General features: G+C 42.7%; 1 protein-coding gene across 1 annotated transcript; it reads right to left on the minus strand.

The window, feature by feature from the left end:
• Positions 1-52: 52 nt before the first annotated feature.
• NMUR2 (neuromedin U receptor 2) lies at positions 53-23,055 on the minus strand. The gene is made up of 4 exons (XM_030213419.1): positions 22,381-23,055; positions 5,296-5,380; positions 3,850-3,975; positions 53-312 (listed from the first exon to the last, which is right to left on the minus strand). Exons 1-4 carry the CDS (start codon positions 23,053-23,055, stop codon positions 53-55), a joined length of 1,146 nt encoding a protein of 381 aa, XP_030069279.1.
• Between the last annotated feature and the right edge of the window lie 2,761 nt (positions 23,056-25,816).

The raw sequence follows: 25,816 nt of genomic DNA on the forward strand, positions 1-25,816 counted from the left end.
TTGGTTTTTTTTTCACCCAATGACTGATCTCTGGAATTTATCATCTATGAAGTCATAGAACTGTGGAAAGGTGAGAGCTGCAAACAGAAGTTCGATGTGTACAGGGAGGGCTGACATCTTCCACTGAGTCCACCAGACTGCGGTGTCCAAGTATGTATATACTCTTCTGAGGCTGGACTCCATCGGCAAGGTCCTTGGCATTCCAACTTTTGCAGTGAACAGGCATAACATTTAGGAATGCTGACCTGAAGCGCCTGGACAGCAGGTTATAAATAAGAGGGTTCACTGCAGAGCTTAGATAAAAGAAAACACCTAAAGAAAGAAAAGACAAAAACAAGTAACTTGTGATTTAATATGCTGAGATATCCTTCTGACTATGGCCACACTCACTGATCATGACAATAAACAAACTGCAATGATTTTTGTACCTGAAGGCACAACATGCTTGCTGTCACATGGCCTGACTCTTCTCACCCAGTTCTACAAAGTGGTGACCTGACCTTCAACCTTCCCCCTTAAGGTGTGTGAAAGCTTTCTAAAACCTTTCTCTTCATCAGGCATGTTTCAATCATCCAATGGTGTAAAGTTTCAAGAGCCAAAAACTCCTGCAGACCATGGAATCTCAACCAGTTTATAACCATGGGATGACAGGAGTAAATTTGATGGAGAGAAAAGTGTTGTTGAGCTCATGTGCCTTAGGAAAAAAAAATTGATGTCTTATGATCAGGATGGAATGCTTGGGGTTAGCAGAGGTTTGCCCACTATGGGGACAGTTTTCACATCCAGGACTGGGCTGGCCCATGAATAAACAGCAGGGGTGGACTGAGAGTGGTCTGGGCCCCTGGACATTGAGGGTGGTATGGGCCCCTTGCCCAGCTGCTGCCCGACACCCCCTACTGCCACACTGCTAGGCCCCCTACCACCACAGCCGATGCCCCAATGCCCCAGTCCTACCTGAAGGGCCCTAATGGCCTGGTGGTCTCTGTGGGGGAGGGGGAGGAGTATGTTCTTTCCTGCCCACTGTGCTGCCGCTATTCCCCCGCCTGCTGGCACCACCGTCTTTTCAAAATGGCGACCGAGACTTCCTGTGGTGGTCTCGCGGGGCTTGATAATCTCGCCTGCTGTTTTTAAAGTACGGTATGGCAATGTCGGGCAGGGGGAATAGTGTCATCACACAGGCAGGAAAGAAAATCTTTCCACACCCCCACCCCACAGAGGCCAATAGATCACCAGTGGCACGCCTTTAAAGGTAGGACCGGAGAGGACTGTAGTGTGTAGCGGGAAACCGGGCAGAGCCTGGGCCCCCCAGAGCCTCTGGGCCCTCAGGCACTGCCCGGTTGCCTGAATGGTCAGCCTGCCTGTGACAAACAGACAAGCTTGAAAGCCAACCAAGCCCATGTTAGCACAGCCTCATTCTCTGGCCATGATTACCAGCTCACAGCAGCTTTTGCCACTGGGACCAACAGTCAGGAAGTTTCATAGCAGAGTTTCCTCTTGTACCTTGATTTCTTGCTTCCACTACTTTTGTGTGCATCCAGCTTTACTCCCTGTCCAGAATCAAAAACAACTAGGAATTATAAGTTGGGCTGTCACTGCAACCTGCTGTCTATGCTCACTGCCATTTGTTATTGGAAGTTTGATTCTGTTTCTAAATGTCTCCTCTTTAAAGGGCATTGCTGCTGCAGAAGCCCTTAAAGAGGCAATGTGCTTTGTGAAAAAAAAAAATAAACAAAGGAAAGAAAGCGACAGAGTGAGCCCCCCTTTTAATAAGGTGTGCTAAGAGATTTAGTGCTTGCTAACAACTAGTGTGCACCCAAATTTTATAAAAGTTGCTAAAAATTGCACATGCAAATTTGGACATGTGCCCAATCTCCATGTGTAATTTAATTGAATAACAAGCCAATTAGTGCTAATAATTGAGATTTTAAACAATCACTGCTAATTGGATTTAATTAAAATGTATGCATGTAGATTTAGGTGTGGATTCAAAAAGAGGGCATGGCCTTGGGGGGGGGGGGGGGGCTATGGGCAGATTGGGATGTTCCTTTAATTTAGAATAAAGGGGATCCACAGCTAATTTAGGCATGGGGATTTAAACCAAGGTTTTCTTGGTGTAAATGAACATGCTAAATGGAGTCACAGTTCCCGGTGCTAAAGTGGTAATCTATAAATGGCGCCTAACTTTAAGCGCTGTTTAGAGAATAGTGCTAAGAGCAATTTTTGGGCACCGAATTTCTAGGCGCCATTTATAGAATTTAGTGTTAAATGCCATGCAGCCCATTATATATTCCTATGAGTTGCATGGCATTTAGAGCATGCTAATCAGTAGCACGCGTTAAATCCATTTGTACACCTTATTAAAAGAACTCCTTAGTTGGCAGGGATACATGTAAATGGCAGTATGCAAGTCACTTATGCATGTAAATAACCTCTTAGAGCATATTCCAAGGTCTTTTCAAAATAAATATATTGTCCTCCCAATTTAATAATTTAATGCATATTTTTCTGCTAGTCAGTATTCTATAAGACAGTAGGTTGGGTTTCCAAGGTTCTCCCAGACCCAGACAAAATATTGGGTTTGTGTTGAGGACAAGGATTGAAGCTCCAATGGAAGGCCAAAGTGGAAGAGATCAAAGTAGATTTACAATGACACTTCTGTAAAAAATAAAAGACCCCACTCCCCCCCCCCACACACATGAACATATTCGTACACAAGCCAGAGGAGAGGTAGTGCAGCAGCACATAATGAGCCATAGCTGACTACTACTAGAGGTCATGGCTGCCATTTTGAACCAAGAGCCGGTATGGGCAGGAGTGACTGGGGATCGGTCCTGCTCACCCTACCCTAGATCACCGTGGCATCTTTAACCTAGGCTTTAAGGGGGCCTATGGGGAGGGGTGAGAGGGCTTTCGAGTACGGGAGGGTTTTTCTGGGGTGGCTCCTCAGGAGGGGTGAGCTCTTTGAGGGGGCTTTGAAAGTGGTTCCATGCTCAATTCAGATCACAGTGGTCAGAATAGCGGCATTAATAATGTATTCATAATTCAGATTTGTGTGTTAATTGTGATCATTAATGGTAATTAATCAACAGCAGTAGTTACTTTCTGACTAGAAGAAATGATGACTCATTGGCAAAATGCCCTCATATGGCAGCTTGACATCTAGCAGAAGTACCATGAGACTACAGAGAGATGTCACTAGCACTATTTTGAACCTGGTGCTAGAAAGGGCAGGAGTGAGTGGGGCTTGCTCCAGCCCTGACCCCCCCCCCCCGGGATTTGCAAGATAGGTTCAGGTGGGGCCTCTGAAGAGGTAGGAGAATTGGGGAAAAAGGGGGTAATTCAGAACAGTTGGGAGTGCAGTTGAGAAGATCAAAATCGAAGTGTGTTCTGGAGGGATCAGAACTGGAGGGAGGGCTTTGGGAGGAGTAAATGCTTTCTCTCAGTTCTCCTAAGAAGTGGCTTGAGAGCACTGGGCTGTGGCTTTGCAATTCAATGTTTCCGGGACAGAAATATAATGCTTCTTGGAGGTTGATCACAAGCAGCATTATACTTGGTCCACTTGAGTGACTAATCTGCGATAGTGAAACACAGCTTAGTCACTCCAACAGAATGCTATGGTTGGATTAATATTCAAAGTGGAAGGTTAAATCGCTTGTAAGGGCTATCTGCTGATATTCAGTGGTACTTTAACAGTAAGTGCTGTTGGATATCAACACGTAGGTACTTTTGGGGGCAGAGTTAGCCCTTATGTGGTTAAGAGCCGATATTCGTCACTTGACCTCCTAAACTACAGTACTTCCTTTATCTGGTTTTGCTTATATGGTTAGGTACTGATATTTAGCAACTCACCTGAGACAACATGGATTATGTTGAATACATTGGCGAGTGGCTCAGTCCAGTCTAGCACAAAGCTGAAGAAAAGTCGATCAACATGGAAAGGTGCCCAGCAGATGGCAAACACCATAACTAAGACAACTGGGAAAAAAAAGCAGGTGCAGAGCATGCCATGTCATAGGTGCCTGATTTTTATTCTATTTGAATAGTTAAACTAATGGTTAACAAACGTTCTTGGGTTGAAACAAAAAAATGTATCTTATGGCCATTTTATAGTTTGTAATGGAAAAGGTTTGCCATGTGGGTAGAGCATCACAAAGGCTGTTCTTGGGTCTTTTGTTTCCTCTTTTGCCCTTATTTCAATTATTTATGGTCTTAAATAATCACCTTTACTATACTGACTATTAGGCCTTATATAATACAACTCATGGAAAGTTAATTCCCTTACTTACTATCTACTGCCCTGGTGGTCTAGTGACCTCTTCGGGGCAGGAAAGAGCCCCCTCTTTCCTGCCTGGAGTGCTGCCCTTGCCCTGCATCCTGTTGCTGTGACGGTCTCGGGATTCAAAATGGCCGACCAGTTAACATGTGAGACCTTACTGCTAAGTGAATGGGTGATGGTAAGGTCTCAGGCACAAATTGGACATGCGCCAATTTTCATTTTGCCGCACGTCCATTTTCAGCCAAAAAAAAGAGACCTTTTTTGCAGGAGTGCTGAAAAATGGACCTCCGCGTATCTAATACACACATCTATACCAGCGCAGGACACTTTTCAGTGTACTTTACTAAAAAGACCCCTTACTCTGGTATTCTGTGTTAGATAATATTGGGGGATTTCTTTGGAATCAATTATTTTTCTCTCAGGGAGAGTTTTTTTTATTGATTCTTTTTCTTCCCCACTGATTTGAAACCAATAATAGGTTTGGACTCCTAATATAGAAGAGGGTTAATTATTCAATTTGAATTTCCCTACTTGGAGGTTTGATGTTTCTGTTCTTTAAGTGTGTATTCACATACACCAGTAGTGGCTGGGCTTTATTAATAAACTTTATTCAGTGGAACATTATTAAACGTTTGTTCATACTTTTAGACTCCTGATGCGGGCCGTATAAGCCAAAACATGGCCGTAACGAGTTCTATGTAGATTGTTATTAAAATATCTGCTGCCACTTTCGGCATCTGCACTGTGTTGTATGTTTGCTTGTGAAGTGTGGTTCATCTGTGCTTTTCCCCGTGTAATTGTATAAATAAAATAATTTACGTATATGCATTTATCATACATATGCAAATAATCCTGTGAAAAGCAACAACATTAATCCTTAAAATGGCCATGGGCTAAATATTTAGCTCTCGTGATGCACTTCGGTAAAAGGCCTCCTAAGTGTACATTGACTTCATTATACTGGCTCTCTTTCTTTTCTCTCACATGTCTCTTATGTCAATAAGGTCTTGGTACTTTACACAGCATTTTGGTGACAGATTTCCTGGATGGTCGCTGGATATTCATAGACATTTCATCTGTTTCTAAAGACTTGTCTTGACGAAGCTGAAAACAAAAAGAGGAGACAGATATTTTAAAGTAAAATCCTTTTAACCTGGTCAGAATGGGGGTAATTTTATAACTGGGTACTGATAAATAAGCACTCTGAGGGCACCTGGCAAGAGCCTATTTTTCTTTATAGAATATTAGTTTAACATGAAAAAAATACACAAAAGATCAGGAAACATATGCAGAAATTATAGTATTCTATAAAATTATGCACATAAATGCTAATGCTGCTCCTGCTCGATTCAGACTCCACCTATGTGTGAACATCTACCTGTAAAATATGCACTATGGGGTCCTTTTACTAAGGTGTGCTAACAGATTACAAATAGCGTACACTATACAAAGTAATGCATGTGGGAAAGAGGAACCCAAATTATAGCTACTTCATGCAAGGTTCTACGTTAGGAGTCACCGACCAAGAAAGGGATCTAGGTGTCGTCGTTGATGATACGTTGAAACCTTCTGCTCAGTGTGCTGCTGCAGCTAAGAAAGCAAATAGAATGTTAGGTATTATTAGGTAAGGAATGGAAAACAAAAATGAGGATGTTATAATACCTTTGTATCGCTCCATGATGCGACCGCACCTCGAATATTGTGTTCAATTATGGTCGCCGCATCTCAAAAAAGATATAGTGGAATTAGAAAAGGTGCAGAGAAGGGCGACGAAAATGATAAAAGGGATGGGACGACTTCCCTATGAGGAAAGGCTAAAGCAGCTAGGGCTCTTCAGCTTGGAGAAAAGGCGGCTGAGGGGAGATATAATAGAGGTCTATAAAATAATGAGTGGAGTTGAACGGGTAGATGTGAAGCATCTGTTTACGCTTTCCAAAAATACTAGGACTAGGGGGCATGCGATGAAGCTACAATGTAGTAAATTTAAAACAAATCGGAGAAAATTTTTCTTCACTCAACATGTAATTAAACTTTGGAATTCATTGCCAGAGAATGTGGTAAAGGCAGTTAGTTTAGCGGAGTTTAAAAAAGGTTTGGACGGCTTTCTAAAGGAAAAGTCCATAGACCATTATTAAATTGACTTGGGGAAAATCCACTATTTCTGGGGTAAGCAGTATAAAATGTTTTGTACTTTTTTGGGATCTTGCCAGGTATTTGTGACCTGGATTGGCCACTGTTTGAAACAGGATACTGTGCTTGATGGACCTTTGGTCTTTCCCAATATGGCAATAATGTACTTATGTAAATGATAAGACACCCATAGGAAAGAGGACCCCTTTGTGAGATGCACAAGTATTAAAAAAACACCTAGGTGAAGTTTAAATCATGTATATGTGCAAATATGCACATGTATGTCATTATAATGAAATATACATGTAATCAGTGTATCACTATTCATGCACACTTTATAGAATTGGTCTCAATGTATTCTCATCATGCACAACTGAATATTAGGGTTGTGCATTCGTAAGCACACATTTGGTTTGCTTGGGCACCTAAAAATCTTAAGTGTGCATATGCATATGATTTAATATGCAAACAACAGATTTGCAAATGCAAAAAATGTTCTTGCGTGCATATGTGTACAAAAAACATGAATTTGTGAAAAAAACACACAAAACCCTTGATAACTACTGTTCCCTCTAAGCTGAGCAGGAGTCCTCCACCTACAGTCCTGCCCCCCACTGGTAGCAATGAAGTTGGAGGACTCCCATTCAACAGTGATGATAACCACATAACTTGAAAACAAAGACCGCTTGAACTTCCCTACTGACGCTGATCACAGAATGTAAAAAATACTTTGTTTGGCATTCATGGTAGCTCTCTGCACATCATGAAGGGGGTAATTTTGTAAGGCGCCACCTAGTTTTAGGTGGCAAGAACGTGCTTAAATGCTAGTATTCTAGTTTTTTTCACACATAAGTTGACACGTATGTATACAAATGACAGATTTCTAACTACGTGGTATTCTGCCTGTATGCCCCAGGATGTGATAGCATGCATTTTGCAGGTAGGCAGACAAATGGACTAAGTCTGGGCAGAGTGTGGGTGGATTTCACACTTTCAGGTCTGTAGATTTTAAAATATTATTTATTTATTTAATATATTTATTTGTGAGAGTTTACTATATTGCCATTCGAGGTCCATCATGGCGGTTGAACAAACAAGGAATTTGATACTGGAATAGTTAAAACCAAAGCAATGCACACATAAATCTTTGCTTTACCCTTCACTATCAATTAAAATGTTCTATTACATATTCTGTTGACATGCCATACTTTGTATTGTTATTTGAATATTTTTACTGTTATAATTGCCTATTGCTTATGTTTGTTCTATTCTTACTGTACACCGCCTTTGGTGAATTCCTTCAAAAAGGTGGTAAATAAATCCTAATAAATAAATAAATAGACTCAAGTGGTTGAGGCCAGGGGAGGAGGATTAATGGCAAGACATTAGTATGACCTAAATAAATATACCACTGCAGCAGTGACGTAGCCAGACCTGAGATTTTGGGTGGGCCCAGAGCTAATATGGGTGGGCACTATATATATATATATATACCCCAGCAGCTAGCCTTAATTAAAAAAAAATTACATGATAATGATTATGATGAAAAAAAAACGCATTTACAATTTTATTACCGGCTGGGCTGGGCTGCTGGCAGCTGCTGCTTACCTTGGCAGAGTTGGAGACACTGGAACTCGATTCTGGAATGATCTGGAACTTCCAAAGCCAATTCCTACCCCAGGGCCAGACTGAGGCTCGCGTCGCACGTGCAAATATATATATTTTTAAAGCCTGCTCTCTGAATGATGCCACAAGCGAGGCTGAGCACGTCGCTGCGCAGAGCAGCGCAGCCACGTCCATTCAGCGCTGCTACCGCGTAGGATGGATGATGGAAGGGAAACTACGATGCGCTGCCTGCGCGGCCCTGCAAGTGCACTGCAAGCAGCAATCATTCCGGGAAGGTAGGCCCCGGCGGGCAGGCTGATGTTGTCTGAGCCTGCCCTGGAGACCTGAGCGGGTGCCCGGCTGGCGGCTGCGCGACTTGTACGCTAGGGCCTAGGCTGCCGCTGCTGCACTGCAGACTACAGTGTGTGCGCTTGGGTGGTGGTGGGCGGGCGGGCCTGAGACCGAAATCGGGCTGGATTCTGTCGGGCCTGATCAGCTGAGCGCTACAGTGGGTGTGCTGTGCGGGTGGCGTCCCTGCCGTCGTGCTGCTGCTGCAATGTGTGTGCGCTTAGGTGGGCGGGCCTGGGCCAAAATTGGGAGGGCCTGGGACCCGTAGCTACGTCCCTGCACTGCAGGACACAAAAGGGAAAAAGAAAGGTAAAACTAAATAATCATGTCAGTATCTAAAGGACCTTTTCACCAAACTGTGGTTAAAAAAAATGTCCTTAATGCATCCTTACACAGGTCATTCCTTTACGCTAAGGTCGTTTTTCCTATACGGATAAAATGGCCGCATTTCTATATTTTTTGAATTAATGCCCACATGCTAATTTTCCCATTAGCACATAAGCTCCTACCGCTACTTACTTGTAGGCAGTAAGGGCTCATGTGCTAATCAGCATGTGGCAATGTAATTGCACTAAGAGCGTGGGAAGCATGAGCAGATCACAAAATTACTGTGGGACATTTGCAGGCTTATTTTCAAAAGAGAAGGGTGCCCATCTTTCGACACAAATCGCAAGATGGGTGTCTTTCTCACAGGGTTGCCCAAATCTGCATAATCGAAAGCTGATTTTGGGCGTCCTCAACTGCTTTCCGTCGCGGGGACAACCAAAGTTCACGGGGGCGTGTCTGAGGCATAGAGGGACATGCCTAACACATGGGTGTCCTCAACCGATAATGGAAAAAAGAAGGGCGTCCCTGACGAACACTTGGACGACTTTACCTGGTCCTTTTTTTCTTACGACCAAGCCACAAAAATGTGCCCTAAATGATCAGATGACCACCGGAGGGAATCGGGGATGACCTCCCCTTAGTCCCCCAGTGGTCACTAACCCCCTTCCACCCTCCAAAAAAAATAAAAAAAATATTTTTTCCAGCCTCTATGCCAGTCTCAACTATCATACCCAGCTCCATGACAGCAGTATGCAGGTCCCTGGAGCAGTTTTAGTGGGTGCAGTACACTTCAGGCAGGCGGACCCAGGCCCATACCCCCCCCCCCCCCCACCTGTTACACTTGTGGTGGTAAATGTGAGCCCTTCAAAACCCACCAGAAACCCACTGTACCCACAAGTAGTTGCCCCTCTTCACCCATAAGGGCTATGGTAGTGGTGTACAGTTGTGGGGAGTGGGTTTTGGGGGGGCTCAGCACACAAGGTAAGGGAACTATGCACCTAGGAGCAAATTCTGAAGTCCACTGCAGTGCCCCCTAGGGTGCTGGTTGGTGTCTTGGCATGTCAGAGGGACCAGTGCACTACGAATGCTGGCTCCTCCCTTGACCAAATGGCTTGCATTTGGTCGCTTCTGAGATGGGCGTCCTTAGTTTTTATTATCGCCAAAAATCTGAAACAACCAAGTCTAAGGACGACTATCTCTAAGGTCGACCTAAATTTCGTGATTTGGGCATCCCCGACCGTATTATAAAAACGAAACATGGACTCCCATCTTGTCTCGATAATACGGGTTTCCCCGTACCTTCACCAGGACATCCTGCGAGGACGTCCTCAGGAAAACTTGGGCGCCCCTTTTGATTATGACTCTCCACAGCATTCCCTGCTGTAAGGCCTTTTTTGCTGCAGTAAGCACGCATTACTGTTCACCGCAGCTTAGTAAAAGAATTCCTAAAGCTGCAAATTAAACAAAATCTGCAAAGGCTGGTCTAAAAAGCCAGGTTTTCACTAAGGGCCCCTTTTATGAAGCTATGGCAAAAGGGGGCCTGCGCTGGCATTGGCGCCTGTTTTGATGCACACAGAGACCCCCTTTTACCACTAGAAACAAACAAAAAACATTCAAAATCTATTCAAATAAACTATGAACTCTAATAAAAAATATATATCCATCTATTAAACTGCTCTGCATTGTAGCAACTTACCTTGTAAATGACCTGCATACTTTCTCACATAGAGAGAAAATGGCCGCGTCTTTATTTGGAGACACCGACATTTAAATACCAATCAGTTCACTAGAGTCCCAGCAACCCAACTGGAAATTCAGACCTTCACAACAGCCAATCAAATCAGAGACCACCATTCTAATTTTGAATTTAGCCCCAATGGTTGAAGCGGTTTAAGGAAAAAAAATCCATCTTTGTTCTTTATAATTTAACAGTGGTTTTCCACTGAACCCTGAGGAAGTTACAAAACTTGGCCATGTCAATGGATGTTCTCATGGTGTTGAAAACAGCTGTAAGTTAAGTGGTGCTAACCGCACTAAATAAAATTTTTAAATAGTTTTGGACTGTTTTAAGGAAAATTCAACAAAAAGCTAACTAAAAAGTTAATATATAATTAAAAATGATGGATCGATGAAAATTTGGATAGCGACATTGATGCTGTGAACTCTGATTAATACATTTGTCCTATTTATTGGATGCACCTAAATGCAGGCAGTTATGTGCATAACTGACAGTATTCTGTAACTGCTTGTCATGCTCCCAACCTGCTCATGACCCTTCCAAGTCCACACCCCCTTGCAGTTGTACGCAATAGAAATTAGGCACTAAGCGTCCAATAGTCAAAAGATTTATGCTCCTAACTTTGAGAGTTATGCTCATAAATTGTCCTCTTTGATAATGCACTAGGGCTGCATGCATACATTTTTACTCAAAATTTCACTAAACTCTTAAATTTAGGGGCAACAAATTGGTGGCAAGAGGGGAAGATTTAGGAGCTTGGGACCAGACTCACATATTAGGCTCAAAAATGTAGGTGAACAAATGGTAGGCTTAAATTTATGGGTTAAGCTTATAAACTAAGATGAATTCTTGACTGAAAACTAGTCCAGCTGATATTTAGCTGGCAGTGGTCAATGATTATTAAACACTGTTGCTGGCTAGATTAGCCCTGGATATTCAGTGCCGAACCATTAATGAGGCATGTACAACATCCTTCATGTATAGTATGATTTGTACAAATTTTACTGTGGCAAACAATGAGGCTGATACACCAAAGTGTGAACTCATTTTGCAAGCATGGGCTTTGTGTGGGGAAAAAAGGGCTTGACCCTGAAATTTGGGGGGCTATTTTTGTTTTGTTTGTTTTTTTAGTATTTGTAAGCATTGTGTTCTTTTTCCAACTTGAAGCTGACTTTTGCAAAGTGATTCTGCACTTTAGTACATCAGCTACCAGTTTGGAATTGTTTTTGCTTTGCTGATCAGTATAATTGGTTTTATGCCTGACAATTTACCGGTACATCACATCCTTCTGTACTGACTAGGTATTGGGAAATCAATCTCTATTTATCAAGGACAAATAATGAATAGAATAATTTAGCATTCCTACTTGGCTCCCTAGAATACAAAATATAACTCTGGCATAGTTTATTGATGTGGACGGTTTTGCCGAAATATTTTAAAGAGACACTGCCACTGTAATGCATACTACACACCTATTATAATGGACTATCTCTTGACATTATCCAATTCTACCTTCTCCTTCAAGTACAAGGGCTGAGTATGCCGATAAATCTCATTGACTAGGTTATAAACAAGCTAGTGAAAAGAAGACAAGTCTACCAGATTTATTGAACCTATTTTATTTGCTTGCAAAATTACAGTATAAGAAATTGATTATTTAAATGGGGAGAACCTTTCTACACACTACACCACATTCTTTATTTTGAAAAAGAATGATTATTGCCAGAAAATAACCATATGTCATTTTAAAATGTTTTCCACCTTTAAAAATATGGATAAATCCATGATCCCATAACAACCAAATCCTTTGTGGGCTCAATAGTTTGGCAACTGTTCCTTTATATATGTTGAGGTAATCGTTAAGGCTATTTGATTGTCACGGCCATGTGGTTTTTGAGTAAACCAAATACTCAGGCTAGACCAAATATATGTGCTTAAAGTCTGATAAATATTCTGTGACTGTCCTGTAACCCAAACTAATATTTGGCCCTCAACAAGTTGAAGTGAATATTTTTGGAATAACTCAGAGTTCCTCAAATCCAGTCCTTGGGGGCCACACATCTGACTAGTTTTCATAATTTTCCCAGTGAATCTGCATACAATAGTGGCAATAATTTACCAAAGGGCAAAAAGCATTAAAGTGAAAAGATATTCACTTCCACAAAGAGAGTGAGAGCTCCTGTAAAAAGGGGAGAATATCAGTCATGAAAGCCACTACTGCAGCTTAAGGAGCCAAAATTAAGTACACATCAATTCAGCTGATCATTCAGGCATTAACACCCATCATTTACTCTCCCCTTAAGATTCTTAATATCAATATACACTTTCATTGGCTAAGTGTACAATTTTGACTCCCCAATATTCAGCTGGCGGCAGGCAATGCTTTTGGTGTCCGGCGCTGGCGTTAAACCTGGATATTCAATCCCGGGCCATTTCTGGTGACTGGCATTGAATATCCGTTTTCGTTTTTAACTGCAGCAACTTAGGGAGTCTTTTACTAAGCCGAGGTAGCATCTTTAGCTCGCGGTAGAAATCAGCTAGTGGTAAACACTGAAATACCCATCATATTCCTATGGGCGTCTCAGCATTTACCGCCAGCTGATTTCTTCCGTGAGCTAAAAATGCCACCAAAGCTTAGTAAAAGGACCCCTTAATTGGTTAAGCAGATAGTCAGTGCTTACTGGTTAAGGGACCCTTTTACTAAGCGGCAGTAAAAGGGCCCTGTGCTACCAGTGGAAGCCATTTATGCTGCATGCTGAGACCTTTTTACCACAGTGGGTAAACACCCTGAAAAAGATTGTTCTTACTGCATGGCCATGTGTGTTGGAGGGAGCAGTTACTGCCAACCATTGAGGTTGCGGTAAGGTCTCCTGCACTAACCTGGCGGTAACTGGGTAGCGTGCTGTGCTGCCCAATTACCGCTGGGTAGACCCCTGTGAAAATATTTTTAAAAATATTTCCACTAGCGCTGGAAATGCTGCATGCTGGGGGTGGAACTACCACTGGTGCCTGTGTTGGGCCGGTGGTAGCTCCAGATTGGCATGTGGTAAGCCCGCAGGAGGCTTACCACCATTTGGTAAAAGAGCCTCTAAGTGCTTAGCGGTTAAAGATAGGCCTACTATTTATGCAGCCTATGTTAACTGCTAAACATAGCTGGTTTGGCACTGAATATCTGAACCTAACCAGCTACATTGGGAGATGTGGAGGGGCATTTTCGAAAGGGACGTCCAAGTTGTGATTTGGAAGTCCTTGCAAAACAGTGAAATCCAGGGGTGAGGAAACCCGTATTTTCGAAACAAGATGGATGTCCATCTTTTGTTTCGAAAATACCGTCAGAGACGTCCAAGTCCTTAAATTTGGACGTCCCTAGATTTGGTCGTCCCTAGACATGGACGTTTCTGACTTTCGGTGATTTTCGAAATCAAAGACGTCCATGTCAAAATGGCCAAGTACAAGCCATTTGGTCGTGGGAGGAGCCAGCATTTGTAGTGCACTGGTCCCCCTGACATGCCAGGACAGCAACCAGGCACCCTAGGGGGCACTGCAGTGGACTTCATAAATTGCTTCCAGGAACATAGCTCCCTTACCTTGTGTGCTGAGCCCCCCCAACCCCCCCAACCCACTACCCCCTACCCCCAACTGTACACCACTACCATAGCCCTTACGAGTGAAGGGGGGCACCTATATATGGATACCGTGGGTTTATGGTGAGTTTTGGAGAGCTCGCTGTTCCCTCCATAAGTGTAACAGGTAGGGGAGGTATGGGCCTGGGTCTGCCTATCTGAAGTGCATTGCAGTACCCAGTAAAACTGCTCCAGGGACCTGCATGCGCTGTCATGGACCTGAGTATGACATCTGAGGCTGGCATGACATATTTAAAAAAATTTTTTTGAGGCCGGGAGGCAGTTAGTGACAACTGGGGGATTAACGGAAGGTCATCCTCGATTCTCTCCGGTGGTCATCTGGCCATTTTGGGCACCTTTTTGTGCCTTAGTTGTAAGAAAAACAGGTCCGGGTGAAAACATCCAAGTGTTCATCAGGGACGTCCTTGTTTTTTTCGATTATGGGTCAAAGACGTCCAAGTGTTAGGCACGCCCAAGTCCTGCCTTCGCTATGCCTCCAACACGCCCCCTTGAATTTTGGCCGTCCTTGCACCGGAGTGCAGTTGTAGACATCCTAAATCGGGTTTCAATTATATCGATTTGGACATCCCTGGGAGAAGGATGTCCATCTTCCGATTTATGTCGAAAGATGGACGTCCTTCTCTTACGAAAATGAGCCCAATAGCCAGTTAGCTGCTAGCTGCTAACCATGGATATTCTGCGGGAGATACGGTTATCTCCCACTGAATATCCACAGTTAGGTGCTAAAATGACTCCTGGCTGGTTACATAGTTTTCAATATCGAGCCCATAGTGTACAAAACAATATAAACTTTCACCAATTAACTACATGGTTTTTGAGTATATACATAAAGGACTAGATTCAATAATTCACACTAAAAAAATTATACACCAATTGGTATTCATAAAGGGTACCCACGCCTAAGTGCCTAAGCCACAGGCATAAATGATGGTGAATAAATTAGACGCAGATTGGGCGTATTCTATAAAAATGCACGTTACACATAGGTATGCCCTCTAAAACCACACATCCTAGGATTTACATGTGGATCATTGTAGAATACAATCCATACGTAAATCCCAATTAAGGCCAATTAAGGCTAATAATTGGTCATTAGCAGCCAAGTATTGGCATTGATTGACTCTTTAATCAAATTGTGTGCACAAATCGGCAATGCACACTGATTTGTGGGTACAACTTTAGTCACTTAGGGGTCCTTTTACTAAGCCGTGGTAAAAAGTGGCCTGTGGTAGTGTATGCGCATGTATTGGGCGCGCAGCAGGCCAGTTTTTACCACGTCTGCTAAAAAGGGATTTTTTTAATGGGAAGGGAAAAGGGCCTGCGGTAAAACTGAAACTACTGTGCACCCAAAACTGGTCTGAGCCCTTAACGCCACCCATTGATCTAGCAGTAAAGCCTCATGCGCCCCCCGTGTGGTGACTGGTCAGCGCATGCCAAGTGCCAATTACCAACGGAATCTGAAATTACCACCAGGGGGTGTGGTAGTCTGGCGGAAGTCTCGTTTTGGTGCATGCTACTGGCGCATAGTTGCTAACTCGCCTTTGTAAAAGGCCCCTATATATTAAATCCTGGGGATATTGTTTGCAAAATATGTCCCCTATATAAATCTCATTGTTCGTTATTAAAATAAACATATGACAATTTGCTGATGCCAGAGCATTAAGACACTTCCTCTTAAATGTATAGTTCAGATGCTACAACACGTTTCTGCACCATTGTGATAACTGTCCTATGGAGCACCCCATTTCGGTATTCTTTCGTCAGGGACAGTGATATGCCACTGTAATCAGCAAGTGAATTGGCAAATTATCTTTTGGCATCTTCACCAAATAAGCATCACCCAAAAGTTGCAATATTTCATGCTACTTACTCTCAGAGACAAGCAGTCACTTTTCCCAGCTCTTCCTTAAGCTTTATGGACTTTTCTTCCAGGAATTTGCCTATGCCTTTTTTAAAACTCAGCTACATTAAGGGCTTTTTAGAAAGCCATGTTAGTGATTCCTGCATGGCAAATAAGAGGAAGCCCATAGGAATTGAATGGTCCTCCTCTCATTTGTTGCAATGAGAATCAATAATGCAGCTTTGTAAAAGAAGCCCTAAGGGGTTCGTTAACAAAGTGGTGGTAAGCCCAACGTGGGCTTACCGCTCTCTAAAAGGGAAGTACCACTGGGCTACCACAGCAGCCCGGTGGTAGTTCCTACCCTCAGCGTGTGTCATATCCAGCGCCACATTAAGATGGCGGTAAGGGCTCCCGTGCTAACCGGGCGGTAACCGGGCAGTGTGTGGCACTGCCTGATTACTGCTGGGTACATTCCGGTGCTACAAAAATAAATACATTTTTGTAGTGGCAGAAATGATGGCTTATTAGGGGTGGGAAGTACCGCCGGGCTGCTGCAGTAGCCCAGCGGTACTTCCTGTATCACAGATTTAACACGTGCAAAATGATAAGACGTCTATAGGAATATAATAGAAGTCTTATCATTTAGCGCATGAAAATCATTAGCATGCACCCCTTAATGTCTCTTAAATAGGAGCTGGTAAGAGTTCCCGCATTCTTTTTCAGTGGCATGGCCAGAAAAGGAAATAATTGAAGGACACATTTATGGTTATGCTAGAAATGTGCTTAGCACACAGGAAAGTCCCACGTTATTTTTTATTTTATTTTATTTTATTTTGCTGCATTTATATTCCACATTTTCCCACCTATTTGCAGGCTCAATGTGGCTTACAATATAATACAACTACAATCACATTGATGGAATAGAGAATCAGAGTATATATAACAGATAAGGTGCATAGGAATATTATGGCAATTATATTAACGGAGAATAATTTCAGAATTATTGCTATTAAGGTTCATATGAAAATTATGTTGATTAAGAAGTGGGTTAGTATTCGGTAAGCACATTTACTAGCACAGCTTAATAAAAGTATCTCTTAGTTAGGAAAACATTTTTTTCATAAGCTCAAACAATTCAGATTAGTTTGTTCATGCTTTTATGAAGACTATTTTTCTTTGTTAGTACAGTCACTAACACTTTCTCAGTTGGTTTATTGCAATTTGATTTATTCTAGGATTACCATTACATTTATTTATTTTAGAAATGTATACACTGCCCGCAACCTAAGTGGTTTGCAAATCCATATACACAAATTAAAATAATAAAATCACAAACAACACAATTACTTTACAATTTATGAATATATCAGTGCTACTCCTTCCCTCCCAACCTAAGCATCTACATCATTACCAACAGGTTTCTAAAAAGGATTAGGGGCCTTTTTACAAAGTGGTGGTAGAGTTAATGCCACTTTGCCATGCACCAAATTGGGACTACCCAGGGCGTTTTTTGAGGGGGTACTTCAATTGTCTGCTAAAATTGACCCATGGTCCCCAAGTTGTAATGAAAGAGCTCAGACTCTACGCACCAATTCTACCTTGTCATAGATTCTGTGACTGGTTGCAGGGGGCCTGGCTATTGTGGGGTAGGTCCCTCAGTGATCACCTCACCCTTGAAGGGTGGCATAGCATTTGAGTACCAGCACTTTTTTCACTAGAAAAAACACACTGCTCTTTAGGATTCCAGAATCTTGCCATTCTTTGGGGTTCTACATGGAACGTTGCTACTCTTTGAAATTCTGCATGGAATCTTGTCCCTCTTTAGCAGGGCTTTTTTTTTGAGGGGGTAGTTGGGGATACAGAGTACTGGCACCTTTTCCATTGTCTGCTAAAATTGACCCATGGATCCCAAGTTTTAATGAAAGAGCTCAGGCTCCATACACCAATTCTGCCTTGTCATAGATTCTGTGACTGGTTGCAGGGGGCCTGGCTATTGTGGGGTAGGTCCCTCAGTGATCACCCCACCCCTGAAGGGTGGCTTGGCATTTGAGTACCGGAACCTTTTTCGCTAGAAAAAATGCACTAGGACTACCACTGGACTACTGCCATGAGCCCTCCAGTAGTTCCCACCCACAGTGCGTGCCGTTTGCGGCGTGACAAAATGTTTTTCATTTTTGTAGCACTGGGGCTTACCCAGCAGTAATCGGGCAGCTCTGGGTTAGCCCAGCAGCCCTTCCCATCACCTAAATAGGTGGCAATAAGTGCTCCCCTCCAGAAATGGCCGCACGCCAATCCCTGTGATTAGCGCCTGGCCATTTCTTTTTTGGGGGCTAAAAACAATCTTTACCTGCTGTGGCTATAGGGGGCCTCAACGTGCGGCAAATCCATGCACCGATGCCACTGCAGGTGCCCTTTTACAGCAGCTTGGTAAATGGGGCCCTTAGTTTTCCGTGGCTTCTTAAATTGCAGTGCCCCAGCACATAAGTGTATCTGACCTGAAGTGTATTTCAGATCTGAACTCCTGCCACTGAGAAAGTGTAACCTTCATATCAGAAATTGCACAGAAAGCTTCAATTATTGCAAAATATAGGCAGCCAGGATGATTTTCAGATCTAAAAATTATGACAGTGTTGCTGCTATTGATAAAGCTTCCCTGGTTTCTGGTACAGGCTCACATCAAACTTGGGTATACATATGTATACTATGGAACTATGTAAGATACATCGAGCCTACAAATAGGTGGGAAAATGTGGGATACAAATGTAACAAATAAAATAAATAAATAAAAATATAAAGTATCGCATCCCATGTAAAATGAGTTTATCTTGTTGGGCAGACTGGATGGACTGTACAGGACTTTATCTGCCGTCAATTACTATGTTACTCTTTGGGGTTCTACATGGAATGTTGCTATTAATTGGGATTCTGGAATCTTGTAACTCTTTAGGATTCCAGAATCTTCAGAACTTTTAGTACAAGAAGAGTGCTGGGCAGACTTCTACGGTCTGTGCCCTGAGAAAGGCAAGGACAAATCAAATTCGGGTATACTTGTAAAGTAACACATACCATGTAAAATAAGTTTATCTTGTTGGGCAGACTGGACAGACCATACAGGTCTTTATCTGCCGTCATTTACTATGGGGCCCTTTTAACCCGCGTAGGCACCTACATGCACCCAAACGTGTGCCAAATTGGAGTTACTGCAGGGTTACCACGTGGCCCTTGCAGTAATTTCAATTTTAGGCGTGCGTCTGCTACACACATCTGAAAAATATTTTTTTATTTTCTGCCATGCGACAGCCACGCACGTCAAGTGGAATTTGATGCATGTAGTCCATTACTGCCTGGTTACCACATTAGACTTTGCCGCTAGGTCAATGGCTTGCAGTAAGGCCTCAGACTCAAAATGGACGTGCAACAATTTTTATTGTGCCGCACGACCATTTTTGGCAAAAAAAAAGCTTTTTTTGTAGGTACACTAAAAAATAATTCTGCTCGCACCCAAAACATGTGTCTATACTACCGCAGGCCATTTTTCAGCGCACCTTAGTAAAAGGACCCCTATAGTACTATATTGCTATGATATGTTAAAGTCACTTTTCTGATATTTAAGGCTTTGTGGGGCTTGGCGTCTGAACATTCGATTTATTTGTCAGGGTGTTCATTTTATGCCCACGCTTTTCGTTTATCAGATCATGGCTTATAAACTCTCCATCCATAAAGGGTATATGTTTTAAATGGGCTTCAGGGAGCTCCCTCTCTTATTAAGCCGCATGTGTTTGGAATAACTTGACGCTGGCCATTAAACAGCAGCCGCCCTACCTTTTTTCACAAACATTTTAAAATGTTTTCTTAAAATAAATATTTGACCCAGGATAAATGATAATATTGTTCTTAATGACTGTTACCTTATAGTAATTGTTTTGATCATGTTGTTATAAACTGCTTTGAACCGATTTTGGGAATAAGCGGGTGAAAAATGCTCGAGATTAGATCAGATTAAATTAGATTTCCCCCAAATTCTATATATGGTGCTCAAAATTGCATGTGCACCCAATTTACGCATGCAATTTCTTTGAACAGTGAGCCAATTAGCATCAGTAACTGGGTGCTAACAATCAATTATTTGCACTAATGGGCAACGATTTGTAAATTTACACGGGCATCTTTCTGGTTGGTATTCTATAACTATGCACATGGAAATTTTTACATGTGTATCTGAAAAGGGGCATGGCCATGGGGGGGCATAGGTGGGTCAGGGTCATTTCAGAATGTGCGTGCAATGTTATAGAATACAGCAGATCCACACTACCTTCGGGGTGCCATTTTACTAAGCCTTGGTAAAAAGTGGCCTGTGCTAGTGTGAGTGTGTAAAATTGGCATGTGCTGGACCATTTTTTTTTACCACAGCTGGGGAAAAGGCCTTTTTTAATGGGGCAGTAAATAGTTGTGCGTTAAAATGAAAAGTAGTGCACGGCTATTTACTGCCTGAGCCCTTAATGCCACCTATTTACTTGGCAGTAAGCGCTAACGCACTAGCTCTGCGGTAATCAGGCAGTGAGCGGCAATGTGGCCATGCTGCCAATTACCACCGGGAATGCCACGCGCAGTAGAAAATAGAAAATTATTTTCTATTGCGGGAAACAGCACGTCAACTTCGAAACTAATTCAAGGTGCCCGTGCTATCCCTGCAGTAGGGTCAATTTGGCATGCGCTACCAATGAGTTTTCGTACCGCAGCTTAGTAAAAGGCCCCCTTAGGCATGAGGATTAATACCAGGTTTCAGTTGGTGAAAATCCTCACGTCCAAAATTGGGTGCAGATCCTGGTGTTAAGCGTTGTTCAATAAATGGTGCCCAATTCAAAGCATCATTTATAGAATAGGTCTCTGCGCTAATTTTTATAGCACCCAGATTTGGGCAGAATTTATTCCAATTACTGCTTACGTATCTTCCATGCTAGGTATCCTGATATGTTATTACTTTCCTTATGTGTGAAAGTAAGCCAAGTTCCATCTCTTCCAAATCAACAAGGGTTAAGGATCTGAGTTGGAAAAAAAATGTAGCTGTTTTGTTTTTAATATACAAAAACCAATAACCTGTCATGTAGCATCTTGTGCAACCCATTTCTTGTTTGAACTATGCTGCAGCTTGACGTCAGTGCTCTTTTTCTAGACATTTTTTTATCAACCCCCAAAAAAGAAATAATTTCTTCATGGAGGGGTAGTTTAGTGTAGATTCACTATTCTTCAGTCAACATCTGAAAATACAGTGTTAATCTGAGATAAATCACATTTTTCACTAAACTTATTGTAAGTATAGAAGTCCTTCTACAAGTCACCTTGATTGTGTCATACCAAAGTATACTAAAAAGGATGGGAAAACCTAAATGACAAGCACCAAGAATGCAGAATACGGAGCTCTCATTATTGCTATCTTACAGTATTAGTTTCTAGCTGGAAGATAAATAGTCCTTTTTTTAAAATATGAATGTAAGTACCTTAAACTCTACCTTGGCAATGTTCTAATAATATACACTACAGTTTGCAGCATATACTGAATTAAATGTGTCCAATAAAAATTCTAAAGACAATAGATCATTTTCCTCTGTAATCTAGAAAATAGGAAAAAAAAAGATTTGTTGTGGTGGGGGTGATTAAATGCTAAGTAGCAGCTGCTGATTAAATATTGAAGACGAATAAGCATCTGAAACACATTTTTTACAAGTTTGATGAATCTGAAATATATTTTTGAATTCATCAAATGGCATTTGAGCAGCATGCAACACTTAAAATGACGCTTGTTTCTACTGTGAGAAACATGCTTATATGACATGATAGATTAGCATAATATATTAGTGCCATGAAAGCTGTATATCAAACAATTTAAGAGTTTGCATATCTTAATATCTCTATTTATTTAGAATGCAAAAACGCATAGTGGATGTAATACTTGTCCCCCCCCCCCCCCCCCCCACCCCCAGCTGTATTCTGGCTTCAGATATGCTTCAACAATATTTATTAATTAACAAATATACCTCTGTTTATAGTCTCACACTTGAATCCCATAGTTTGCACTTCCTTTATGTACTACTGAAACAATATATATGACATTATTTGCTCTGAACACTTCAGTACTGAGGGTATTTCCTTTGTTTTATTGAAGATGTGACTTATCAGGAGTAAAAAAAAAAAACAACAAACAACAACCACCTCACTACAGCCGTGTTGTGCTAACTGATGTCACTTAGAATTACCCAGTTGGTAGCAGAAGGGAGATTGCAACTGCTGAGAGGAGGGATGTAGAGATTGCATATAACCGTTTATAAAACTGAAACTTTAAACATCACAAAAAGCCTGGAGACCCCTAAAACAAATAGCAGAGCATTGTATCGAAACTATGTTTTCTATAACTATTAAGACTTTACATACTAACCAAGAATGTGTTAATATATAGCATTTTGTTATAACTTACTTTGAGTCCCATCAGGTAGTATAACACACTTATGACTCCCATGGGCAACAGGTAGAAGAGGAAAGATGTGACCTGGATGATGCAGTTGTAAATCCACATGGGTTTCACCACAGTGCAGGTAGCAGAGTCGGGGACCAGTGTTCCATTGGGGAAATACTGTAACATGATGCCGTGGATGCTAGTGTTAGGGACCGAGAACAGAATGGAGAAGATCCAGAGGGTCACTAGGATTTTCAAGGCACGCTTTCTAGTGCTCTCGAGTTTGGCTCTGAAAGGGTAAATGATTGCTACGTATCTCTCCACACTGACAGTTGTCACGCTCAGGATGGAGGCAAAACACACAGTCTCAAAGAGAGCTGTTTTAAAGTAGCAACCCACAGTCCCAAAGAGGAAGGGGTAGTTGCTCCACATCTCATAGACCTCCAAAGGCATTCCAAAGACCAACACCAACAGGTCAGAAATAGCTAAGCTAAAGAGATAATAATTGGTCGGGGTTTTCATATTGCGGTGCTTTAGAATCACTAAGCAGACCAAAAGGTTGCCTGTTACACCAATGATAAAAATCAAAGCATACACGAGAGTCATGGGCAGAAACAAGTGACTGCGCTTAGGTCCACATAAAAAAGCTAAGTACTCCTCTGTGCTGTTCAAGTATTTCAGCAAAGAAACATCCATGGCCAAGTGCCCAGACCAAGAGAAATTAGAAGTCCATTCCATGTTGGATTCTCACACTAGCAGTAACCTTAAATCAAGCTGCCTTCCACCTGGCTGCTTGCCTGTTGAAGTTTTACCCTCCTGGGTCAGAGAAAAGCAAAAGCGCAGGCACTGGGCAAATTCAAGAATCACAGAGGCACTTTGAAATGTGTGTGTTTGCATATGTGGCTTTAATTATGAGGTTGTGCTACTGGCTCTGCAGCTGTTCTCTCCTGATGAACTCCTTCCATAGGACGAGAACCCCTCCTTCTGTCAGCGATTGGCCAGCAATGTAAATAAAATGTTATGATGATAGATGGACAAAATGACTGACTATAAAGGACCAGCTCCTGCCATAGCTAGATGTAGTGATACAGACAACAGTGAAGGAAGAGAACAGAGAGCTGTTGTGAGTAATTGTTACTAATGAGAGCACAGTAGCTAAACTCTTGCAGATGTTACTTCGTGATTGAAGCCCAGTGGGTTTAAGAGGTCTCAGATTGTCTCCATCACATGCAAATTGCAGGATCCTAAAATCAACATCCAGCCTTAATTAACTGCACTGTATGGATCCAAAATAATAGTGAACAAACTCTAATTATCTTCAGTCAATATTCTCATATGCACAAGTACTTCTTGTGAAGTCTCATTTTCCTTTTACAAAAAGATCTGAAAAGATCTACAAACAATAACAAAATAAAAAAAAACAGGTTTGTCTGCACTCTTGCATAATGTTATTAAGTTAATGGACAGAAGCTTGTACACTTTACATTCAGTCTGCAAAATCCTGCTGAGGGAGCAGCAAGGAATTTTGTTCCTTTCCCTACACACGTTTTAGCATTATCTCGCATGCAGGTCCTTACCTGTACAAATCTGTTCAGGTTTCTTTTCAGCACAAGGTCCAGGGAAATGTAATTTACTCTTAATAACAGTTTGCAGTACCAACGGAGTCTTTCATCTCCCCAGGATCCTGAATCGTGTTGCAAATAGAGGCATTGAAATTGCAGTCATCTCAGAGCTGGACAGCAGCTGTGTGTGCATTTTTAGTGATAGTATGAAATAGTGGACGAAGGAGACAGAAGATTTAATATTTAGCTTATGCATTCCTTCTTTTCTCTCCGTATTTTTGCAGTCAACCAGATTTTCATTTCATAAAATTTGCATAAAATCATTATATTGCAAGTAAACACGATTTCTTTTCCTGCTTAGACTTTACGTTTGTGTTCTTACTCTTTTCATACACAGTTTAAATTATTCTCTATTTCATAGCATAATAGATCGTGGCAGAAAAAGATTAATTGACCCATCCACTCTGTCCACTGAATTCTGGATGTATCATAGAAGCTTGACCACTTGTAGGTCTCAATTCTTATTCAACTCGTTGTTTGTTCTTTTCCTCAGTGGTTCCCTACCATCCTGATAAGGTAAGAATACAGCATCTCATACTTAAGCCAACATTCAGCTCCACCCACTTGTCTTTGACACCAAATTTTACAATCTAAAAAACAGCTGCCAGTATCAGTAAAGCTTTAACATCATGTCTTTTTGGTCCTCGGCCACCCCACCAACTGATACTTGCAATGAACATGGGGTCCGAGAGCTTGTCTTGAAGGGCCCAATTAAATGAGGGCTAAGCCCATTCAAGAAAGCTCTAGGGGCTGGGCAGCAGGAGGGAGTGTGGGGGTGGGGTAGCGGGAGCAGCGTCCACGCAGCATGGGTGAAGGTGTTGCCCTAGGTGATTGGCTGATTTGAAGGGAGAGGCGGTTCAGGGTAGCTAGGGGACTGGCCATTGGAGGAGAGGGTGGTTAAGGGGCGGAGTGAGGTGAGGATAAGGCTGAAGGAGGGTGAAGTGTTCAGGGCATTCCTGCAGATCCTCGGAGGCTGTTGCAGCATGGCAGGAGAGAGAGAAACGGGAGAGGATTTTTTGTGGGGGGCAGAGCTGTCTTTTTATGCCAGCAATTCATTAGAGGGGAGACCTAAGCAAGTGAGTATGGGGGGGGGGGGGTGCCAGTGGGCCTTAGGCGATCAAAGGAAATTGCACGGACTGCTATAGCAGCGGGGGCGATGGGAAAAAACGGATCAAAAAAACGCGGCATCTTAGCCCAGGCAGGCTTGGAGTAGGGGAGTCACGGGGGGGGGGGTTGGTACTGATTCGGCAAGTGGAGACGGGTGCCGTGAGCGTGTTCGGTAGGCATTGAGGGTCAGGCGGAAGGGGGGGGGGGCTTTTACAGGCAGAGAGGGTCGGCAGAGAGATGTGGGACTGAAGGGAACATTAGGGCCACAAGTGAGTGCGCAAGCAGCGGGGGGAGTCAGCCTGGTAAGTGGGGTTGCGGATGTCAGCTTCCCTGTGTCCGCGGTTCCGGTGCCAGGAGTTTTCAGTGAGGGGTTCACCTTAGGTGTGGCGGGGGCCAGTACGGGGTGGGGTCCTTATCAGTGGGGAGCGTGGCCTTCTTTCGGGTGGCCCCCGTGGGCCGCCCAAGCCGCTTATCCGTGGGCGGACCCATGGTCGGGACCCCCTGTTGCGAGTGATCTGAGGTGGGAGTCCCCAGGGGGAGGGGGCATGGTCGCACGTGAGACAGGGTGGGGCACCAGATGGGCTGGTCCTGCTGCTTCCCCCCTTTGTTGTTGCAGGTGTGCAGTGCGGTGGATGGCGGATCCCGGAGGGCAAACCGGGCGGAACAGAATTTGGAGCACCTCTCAATGTCAGCGGCGGGAGATAGTAGTAGTAGTAGTAGTAGAATGG

This window comes from Microcaecilia unicolor, chromosome 8, assembly GCF_901765095.1.
Source record: "Microcaecilia unicolor chromosome 8, aMicUni1.1, whole genome shotgun sequence".
Taxonomy (NCBI): domain Eukaryota; kingdom Metazoa; phylum Chordata; class Amphibia; order Gymnophiona; family Siphonopidae; genus Microcaecilia; species Microcaecilia unicolor.